The following is a 9,689-nucleotide window of genomic DNA, read 5'->3' on the forward strand; positions in this document are numbered from 1 at the left end:
AAGGACTTCTGTGTTGGCGCTTTTGGTTATTTTCTTGCAAGAGAGTCGTTGTGTTCCTATGCAGCCTCCACACAGCCTTTCACAGACAGAAAAGACTTTCATGATTTTATAACATTTAAGATTATGAGTCACTACAGCACAACCATTCACTGAAATTTCCTGAAGGGACTCAGGGTAATTATACTATAGGGTAATTATGTCTGGAAATACAGTGGGGAAACAAATGTGATTTAAATGCAACCTTTTGTGTAAATTATTATTAACTTTTCTCTCTTTCTCTCTCAGGTTGCAGACGGTTGCTTGTATGCCTCCTCCTGTTTCCTCTGCTGTCATCCTCACTAAAGCTGTAGGAGGAAATGAGGTAAATAAATGATAAAACCGTAATACATCATAAAAGGATTTACAAGCAGACCTCACTAAAAAGTCATGATCATTTTTATAATCACACTGTTGGCAACAACATCATTTGGTGAAATAAATAACTAATAATCCCCTTTAGAAATAAAACTTTACAAAATCAAATCTTTATAACAGTAGTCACAACATCACAACAAGCTTGCACCCATCACAGCAGAAACTATACACACTCATTCTTCATGGAAATCACAATTTTACAAACACATTTCATTACAGTAATCACATCTTTACAAATACATTCCTAATATTGGTAGCAACTTTACACAACCACAACTATCACAACTTTACAAATACATTCATCACAATTTTACAAACACATTTCATTACAGCAATCACAACTTTACAAATACATTCATCAAAATTGTATGAACACATTCCATCACAGCAATCACATCTTTACAAATACATTCGTCATAGTGGTAGAAACTTTACACAATCACAACTATCACAACTTTACTAATACATTCATCACATTTTTACAAGCACATTCCATCACATAAGTCACAACTTTACAAATACATTCCTCATAGTGGTAGCAACTTGACACAATCACAACTTTACAAATACATTCATCACATTTTTACAAGCACATTCCTTCAAATGGGTAACAACTTTACAAAAACCCTGAATCACAACTTTACAAATGCATTTCATTACAGTTGTTATATCTTCACATGCTTGCAACTTAAAAACACAGTTCCATGTGGGAAGCAACTTTACAAATAGACTTTATCAAAACTTTAAGAACAGACTTCACCATAAAATCACAATTGCTGATTTAATCACATATGATTTAGAAAAATCATAAATCATAAATGCTATAAAGATGAAAAAATCCAAACAGTACTTTCTGTCAAATATTAAGTGGGAATGAAAATAAGTGGTCACACAATTGTAAGATGCAAAGATGTTTTTGTGAAAAAAATGAATTATTTTTCCATATTTTATTGACATTGTTTGCATTTAATTATTCCATTTTAAATATGTAATTTTTTTAAGTACACTTTTCTATGATTTTAAATAATGGATGAATAAAATGTTAAAATAGGTGCTTAAAGTATACTTTTTAAAATTAATATTTAACAACATATTTTCATGTTTGTAGTTCTCTGATGTATTTTATAGTCACATAACTTGCAGGTAAAACAATTACATTTTTAATCTTTTTTTTTTTCAGTTAATAATGAATACATTAATAATTAAAAAGAATGATTTTAATTAGTTTTAATTATATTTTATATATATTTTTATTTTTATTTAATTGTTGGATTTTCATCAACTTGTGGATTCAAAGATAGGAAACCTTGATTTAAAAAAAAAAAAAAATGGATACTGATCTGAAGTTATTATTATTTTGTGAAACCGTAAGGGAAAAAAAACACTAAATGTGAATGAGGTCAAGAATGAGAAAATGAACACAAAACACAAAATATTAAATTTTAAATTGTGTAAGTTGGTGCTCACAATGCATATGCATATCAGATTTTCATTAAAAACTTGAACTTAAAATCTGTTTCACAAGATGTCAGATGATACATTACTGTGCTGGATCAAAGTTCATTTGGGGCTGTTTTAACTCTTTAATTGACTTCCTTTCCAGACTCTGACACCCATATGAAGTACAGGTACACTGTCGATTGGAAGCTGTGAAACACTGGCTGAGCCAAACCAGACCAGAATCAACGAGACCAAACCAGACGAGACGAGACGCGATCAGGTGGATGTATACGTGGCTTAATGTGACCTGCGTGACCTCAGACGGTCAGCCGCCTCAGAACAGGGACGACAGACGATTCATGAGCTTTTATAAACCGATACATGAATGTATATTCTTATATGAAGTGTAAAATCTTTTCTTACTTCAACGGCACTCTGATTTATTTGTTTTTTTTTTTGGGACATCCAGAAAGTGCTCTGAAGTCTTTTGTGTGTTCAAGTGAAAGTGCATTGCTAACATCCTTCACGTTTACCTAAAGATGAGAGTGTTACTGACTCATTGTTCATGTATGTTGATGAATTAAAGGTCAGCTGTAGTCACCATCTGACATGTTACTGAAGACAATAAAGATTGTCATTAATAATATCCGTCTAAATGAGGGTTGTTTGCAAAAAATGACAACAAAACAATTGTGACTTCATAAATCTTTTTTTATTACATTTATTTGTAATCATTATTTTCATTTTTCAGATCAGACACAGATTGGGTATTTAGTTAAACCGTGATTTACCTTCAGTGGATGTTATTGATTGTATCTATTCTATCTCATTAGTGGTTTAAACACAGCGTTTATACTAGGATTCAGACTGAAGTACAGCTCTCGTAGTTCTTCAACAAGGCAAAAGCACTTTCTGCTTCTCTGTCTTAACTCTGTTCAGCTGTTCTGGCTGGTATCTAAGGTAAAGTTATGGGTGGGTTGCTAAGGTTACGCTTCACAGTTGCCAGGGTGTTCTGGGTGGTTGCTAAGGTAAAGTCATGGGTGGGTTGCTAAGGTTACGCTTCACAGTTGCCAGGGTGTTCTGGGTGGTTTCTAAGGTAAAGTTATGGGTTGGTTGCTAAGGTGATTCTTCACAGTTGCCAGGGTGTTCTGGGTGGTTGCTAAGGTAAAGTTATGGGTTGGTTGCTAAGGTGATGCTTCAAAGTTGCCAGGGTGTTCTGGGTGGTTGCTAAGGTGAAGTCATGGGTGGGTTGCTAAGGTGATGCTTCACAGTTGCCAGGGTGTTCTGGGTGGTTGCTAAGGTAAAGTTCTGAGTGGTTACTAAGGTGATGCTTCACAGTTGCCAGGGTGTTCTGGGTGGTTGCTAAGGTAAAGTTATGGGTTGGTTGCTAAGGTGATGCTTCAAAGTTGCCAGGGTGTTCTGGGTGGTTACTAGGGTAATGCTAAACAGTTGCCAGGGTGTTCTGATGGTTACTATGGTAATGCTTCACAGTTGCCAGGGTGTTCTGGGTGGTTGCTAAGGTAAAATTCTGGGTGGTTATTAAGGTAATGCTAAATAGTTGCCAGGGTGTTCTGGGTGGTTATTAAGGTAATGCTAAATAGTTGCCAGGGTGTTCTGGGTGGTTACTAAGGTAAAATTCTGGGTGGTTACTAAGGTAATGCTAAATAGTTGCCAGGATGTTCTGGGTGGTTACTAAGGTAAAATTCTGGGTGGTTACTAAGGTAATGCTAAATAGTTGCCAGGGTGTTCTGGGTGGTTATTAAGGTAATGCTAAATAGTTGCCAGGGTGTTCTGGGTGGTTGCTAATGTAAAGTTCTGGGTGGTTACTAAGGTAATGCTACACAGCTGCAAGGGTGTTCTGGGTGGTTGCTATGGTAATAATACACAGTTGCCAGGGTTTCTGCTGGTTGCTAAGGTAATGCAACACAATTACTACTAGGGTGTTCGATGTGGTTGCTATGGTAATTCAATATAGTTAATGATATTCCACTATATAACTGATTTAACTGTATTCTTGATCAAATACATGCAGCCATAATGAGCAGAAGAAACTCTATTCAAAAACATGCAGAAATCTGATCAAGCCCAAACTTTTTAATTTGTGATTTCTTTCATTAACCGTATCCGTGGACGTGTTCAGTTCCCGCTCGGTGTGATGAGGTTGTACTCGGCCTGCAGCACCAGGACGCTGTTCTGCCGTATTTTCCGCACCTGCACCAGATCTCCGCACTCCTGCACGTGCATGACGCCTCTGTCGTCATGGCTACGGGCGTTCAGCGACACGGCTGTACGTTTGCGACAGTGTTTCCTCTGCAGGTACCGGAGCCCCACAGCGATGGCCATGCCGAGCGCAGCCGAGAGACCCAGCAGCAGACCCAGCTCAGGTGCACTCTGCCTGGGCACGTGCTCCGGCCTCTCCATGCCTCTCTCCGGGACTCCAGACGGGGCTTTGGCCTGTTTCGGGCGACTGAGAACATCTCCAAACAGATCAAATGAGTGTTTTTTGTGCTGGGTCAGGGAGATGGCACGCTCTGTGGGCTCCCGGGATGAGAAGAAGTCGGCTTGTCGTAGAGCCGGTGAGGGTTTGGGATGGAGGGATGCAGTGAAGAACTGTGTGCTATGAGTGTGTGATGGAGGTGTGTAGGTGTGTGTGTGTTGCGTTGTCATCTGAAGTGAAGCATGAGTCTGTAACAGTGGATTTGGGACGGTGTGTGTGTTGTTAGCAGAGGTTTGGTGTGTGTTATTTGGTGTTGGTGTGTTAAGTGTCGAGATGCTCTGAGATGAAGATGTGTTTGGGGAAGTCGGTGTAGATGAGGACAGAGCTGTTTGAGTGGCATTTGACGATTGTGTGATTGTTTGTGTGTTAAAAGATGGAGTTTGTGTGTTATGAGTTGAGTGTGTGTTTGTGTTGTGTGTTGAGGGTGTGTTAATGTGTAAGTTATGTGATGTATTTAATGATTGTGTCTTAGTGTGTGTGTTAAAAGTTGGGGTTGTGTATGTGTTGTGTGTTGACTGCGTGTTGGTGTGTGCATTTAACGATTGTGTGTTGGTGTGTGTGTTATGTGGTACAGATGTGTTAGTGTGTTTTAGATGTGATTGTGTGTGTGTTGTGTGTTGAGTGTGTGTTGGTGTGTGTGTTAGTGTGTGTAGGTGTGTTATGTGCTGCATGAGTGTTGGTGTCCATGTTATGTTGTGCATAATTCTTAGTGTGTGACAATGTGATTATGTGTGTGTTGTGTGTTGAGTGTGTGTTGGTGTGTGTAGATGTGTTAGTGTGTGCAGACAGGGATGTGTGTTTTTTTTCCAGTAACGAGGCTGAACAAAAAGAAAAAACACACAAAGCATTGAATATTATCTAAACGTAAGAATTTCCTGAGCCAAATATGTTTTAATGATTTGATGCATTTAAGCAAATTTAAGTGTCGCTCAAATGTGTGGAACTCACCACCACGATGATGGTTGCTTACGGGTTCAGAGTGGTTTGTTGCTCTGTGGTTTCTATCAATATTCTGGGTTGTTGTTAACTTGCTACACTGTTCTTAGGGTTTGCTAGGTTTTTTCTAACCCAAGTCACATTCAGGTCCATTCATTATTTTTGTGTATATTGCGTGTGTGTGAGCTGGTCATAATCACCTGTCCTGCTTGCCATCGGTTGTCCTGTAACGCTGTCAGTGTTCTGAGAACTACGTGTCCCATCATGCACCACTGCCGATTTGATTCGAGACCAGTACACAAAATAGGACTGAACCAGTGTGATGCTGCAGAGAGAAAGAGAATAAAAATGTCACATTTGTGACCCCGTAGCACAAAAGCAGTCATAAGTAGCACAGCTATATTTGTAGCAATAGACAAACATACACTTTACAGGGCAATTTTTTATATAACAAAATCTGTTTTTGTTCTGGTTAAGCTAGTTGAATTACAGTGTAGCTGGTGTTTTTCTCACTAAAAGCGCAGGTCTCCGCTGGGGTGTGTCGGGGCTCTCCAGCTGAAGGACAGGTTTCTCTTGAGCATCTTGTCCGAGTGTGTGACGGTGTCGTCTGGACTGAGGCAGGACAGCGTGTGTGTGCTCGGAGGGTGGAGTGTGAACTCACCGCTGACCACACGGTCCTCCACAACAGAGCGAGCCTGCAGCAGAAACCCCATAAACGCCCGGGAACTCTGGACCGTTACTGAGCAGAACAACACACAATCCATTAGTCAGTTACATAGACAGATAATTAGATAGCATATAGGCCCATTTCTGCAAATGAATAAAAAATAAACAAGGTTTTTTTTAAGCAAATGTTTATCTTACAATTCTGACTTTTTTCTTGTGAATGCACATTTTTATCTCGCATATATGGCTTTTTTCTCAGAATTGCATGAAAAACAAGAAATTGCAAGTTATTAACTTAGAATTGCTGGATATGAACTCGCAATATAGAAAGTTAAAGTCAGAATTGCAATACATAATTGTAAGAAATTAGTTTTTATTTCCTCAGAATTGGACTTTATAACTCACAATTGGGAGTTTATATCTCACAATAAACTTGCAATTTTCACAAGTTTTCTCAATTTTCTCACAATTGCAAGATTATATCTTGCAGTTCTTCATTTTTTTCTCACAAGTGCAAGTTTATGTCTCGCAGTTCTGGCTTCTTTTTTTCTGAATTCTGATATAATTTTGCAATTGGTATAAAGTCAAATTCTGTGCAAAAAAGTACAGTTTTCTTAAGGTTGCAATTTCTTACAATCCTGCACTTCTGACTTTGTAACTTGCAAATTTGAATTTATATCACTCAAGTCTGAGAATATTTATTTATTTAAAATTGTGAGAAGTACACTCATAATTTCAAGAAATGTATTATTATTATTATTATTATTATTATTATTAAAAACAAAATACAAACATGCAGGGGCGGATCTACCGGGGTAGCAAAATAACTGACTCAAATGATTCGCGATCCCGCTACGAACTCCCGAACTGGTTCAAATGACTCGCGATCCCCAAACTGACTCAAATGATTCGCGATCCCGCTCTGAACTCCCAAACTGAGTCAAATGATTCGCGATCCCGCTACGAACTCCCGAACTGATTCAAATCATTCGCGATCCCCAAACTGACTCAAATAATTCGCGAACCCACTTTGAACTCCCAAACTTACTCAAATGATTCGCGATCGACCCCAAACTGACTCAAATGATTCGCGAACCCCGATTTGAACTCCCGAACTGACTCAAATGATTCGCGATCCCGCTCTGAACTCCTAAACTGACTCAAATGATTCGCGATCCCGCTACGAACTCCCGAACTGATTCAAATGATTCGCGATCTCCAAACTGACTCAAATGATTCGCGAACCCGCTTTGAACTCCCAAACTGACTCAAATGATTCGCGATCCCGCTCTGAACTCCTAAACTGACTCAAATGATTCGCGATCCCGCTACGAACTCCCGAACTGATTCAAATGATTCGCGATCTCCAAACTGACTCAAATGATTCGCGAACCCGCTTTGAACTCCCAAACTGACTCAAATGATTCGCGATCCCGCTCTGAACTCCTAAACTGACTCAAATGATTCGCGATCCCGCTACGAACTCCCGAACTGATTCAAATGATTCGCGATCTCCAAACTGACTCAAATGATTCGCGAACCCGCTTTGAACTCCCGAACTGACTCAAATGATTCGCAAATCCGCTTTGAACTTCCGAACTGACTCAAATGATTTGCAATCCCCAAACTCTAATAATTTACAAAGTATTAATATACTGTAATATTTTGTTGTTGTTGTTGCTATAAAAACAGACCTAAGCCATCAATACCCTTTAAAATGGCTTAAAATGCATTATATAAAAAATAATGAGGCAATAATGATTGGTTAATAATAACACTGTTAAAATACATAATGTAGGCAAATACAAAATAAACAATTTATGTACATGTTATTACAAATGTCATGTGATTGTTGCTGTTACACTGCTGTTACAGGACGATCAAATCCTTGTTTAGGCTACTGACCAAACATTTAATTCATATATTCACTTAATCTTTCATTTTTGACACCTTTTTGCTATAGATGACACAGCCTTTATAATTTCTTCAACAAAAAATGTGCATATCACAACCCTTACAAAATTAAACCATGGTTTTATCATAGAAAACTGCTTGGTTTCCTTTTGCATGATTTCTGAATGCTTGAGAATATCAAATAAATTAGAGTCATAATAAAGTTATAGCCATAGAAAATGTCGCGAGCTACAATTGTGATTTGTAAATAATACAATTTATTAATTTAGTTTTTAATTTGATTAAAGTTATTTTTTCACCCCATAGTAGGATTTTTTTCCATCACCATATTTGAGGAAGGGGGGCACAACAATAGAGTAGAGTGTGTGCTCTACTACACACACACACACACACACACACACACTGAAGCACACGTGGTGTTTCCAGCTCTTCACTATATTAACACATAATGTATGCTACACATCTGCACGTCAGCGCGCTATGAGAGGATTTCACCATTTCATTTGATAAATCTATCGTCATTCATTCGTATCGTCTACACAGACTGACAGAAATGGCAAAGTCTTTACGATAACCTGTCAAAATAACATTTCGGTATAACTTGACGAAATATAGTACTATTGCACAGTAGAGTATGCTATACTTCAAGTATTAGCATACTTGATATGCTATACTTCCTATTAGCTAATAATAATAATAGTTAATTTAAAAAACACAGAAACTTTGGTTACAACTCACCAAAATAAAAGTTTGGTCAAACTCAAAGAAATTATGTAAGAAATTGCTTAGTAAAATATACTTAAAAAAATATATACTAAAACATTATTTTAAAGGAATATCACACAAATTTTCATAGATAGAGTTTTAATTTAAGCTTGCCAAAACAATAACACCATATCTTTCAAAAACTATTTCTAAAAGTACATTTGTATTTGGGCCTATGATGCTTATTTATTTATTATTATTGTCAGCTAATAAAACCTATGCTTCAGGGACCATATTCATATAACATCTAAGGTTAAATGTAGCTCTTGACTGGTTGAGTTAGATGATGATTAACATTAAACAGTAGAAAATCAGTTGAGTCTCACTAGCTGGAAATGTCATAGCTGTTAAAATCTTGTGTTTCTGATAATAAATATTAATAACACTGAACCTTTTATAATGCTCTTAATTACATGTCGATGCATACTGTATGCATTAGTGAGTGTGGTGGTGCTTATGGGGTATGGTCACTTATTCCTTATATGAACTGTGATTGCATGAGATCCTTTTGTAGTGTGCACATATATTTATCATCAAACTGTGATAACTGTGACTAAATTCAGTATATATGCCATCAATATTTTTCTAGATCCACCCCTGCAAACATAATATCACATATCAATGCAGCTTTATAGGTGTGTGTTACCTGTGAGTGTGTGTTGTGGCAGGTACACTGATCGGCTGGTGCGTACGCTGACGGTGGGGTGTGTGTGTGTGTGTTGTGGGAAGGAGCTGATGTGGCCGGGTTTCATGTTCACACATGATGAGACGCTCGCCCCACGAGAGAAACACACTCCACGGCCGGGAAACACACACAGAAACACACATGCAGCCCACACTGCCTTCATCAGCATCATCTTCTTCATCATCATTTCTGCTAAGAACATGAGTGTTTGACTGCTATTAGATGTATATACAACTGTGTTTTTGCTATTTTAAATTCCTATCTAATTTTTTTTACATTGCATATATTTGTGTTAATGTTAAAAAAATATGAATTTGTTCCAAAACAATGAATATTTATGCATTTGGCAGATATTGTTATTAAAAGTGATTT

General features: G+C 37.7%; 2 protein-coding genes and 1 pseudogene across 2 annotated transcripts; 1 reads left to right on the forward strand and 2 right to left on the reverse strand.

Moving 5' to 3' along the window:
• The window catches only part of LOC113041739 (sodium/bile acid cotransporter 7-like), a 19,988-nt pseudogene extending 17,535 nt beyond the window's left edge, over positions 1 to 2,453 (forward strand).
• A 164-nt stretch (positions 2,454 to 2,617) lies between these two features.
• LOC113041740 (reelin domain-containing protein 1-like) lies at positions 2,618 to 4,822 on the reverse strand. The gene has a single exon (XM_026200383.1). It carries the CDS (start codon positions 4,519 to 4,521, stop codon positions 3,991 to 3,993), a length of 531 nt encoding a protein of 176 aa, XP_026056168.1. The 5' UTR covers positions 4,522 to 4,822; the 3' UTR covers positions 2,618 to 3,990.
• LOC113040867 (reelin domain-containing protein 1-like) lies at positions 4,613 to 9,504 on the reverse strand. Its single transcript, XM_026199068.1, has 5 exons — positions 9,279 to 9,504; positions 5,801 to 6,026; positions 5,488 to 5,612; positions 4,980 to 5,169; positions 4,613 to 4,676 (listed from the first exon to the last, which is right to left on the reverse strand). Exons 1-5 carry the CDS (start codon positions 9,502 to 9,504, stop codon positions 4,613 to 4,615), a joined length of 831 nt encoding a protein of 276 aa, XP_026054853.1.
• Positions 9,505 to 9,689: the final 185 nt, after the last annotated feature.

This window comes from Carassius auratus, chromosome 23 (genome assembly GCF_003368295.1).
Source record: "Carassius auratus strain Wakin chromosome 23, ASM336829v1, whole genome shotgun sequence".
NCBI classification, from domain to species: domain Eukaryota; kingdom Metazoa; phylum Chordata; class Actinopteri; order Cypriniformes; family Cyprinidae; genus Carassius; species Carassius auratus.

Bases quoted from the DNA above. Each gene is read 5' to 3' on its own strand.
- LOC113041740 (XM_026200383.1), bottom strand. From the start codon at position 4,521: ATGACAACGCAACACACACACACCTACACACCTCCATCACACACTCAT.
- LOC113040867 (XM_026199068.1), bottom strand. From the start codon at position 9,504: ATGATGATGAAGAAGATGATGCTGATGAAGGCAGTGTGGGCTGCATGT. The intron at 6,027-9,278 runs GTAACACACACC...TGTTCTGCTCAG, and splicing joins GCCACAACACACACTCACAG to TAACGGTCCAGAGTTCCCGG. The intron at 4,677-4,979 runs CACACACTCAAC...CCACTCAAACAG, and splicing joins CACACTAACACACACACCAA to CTCTGTCCTCATCTACACCG.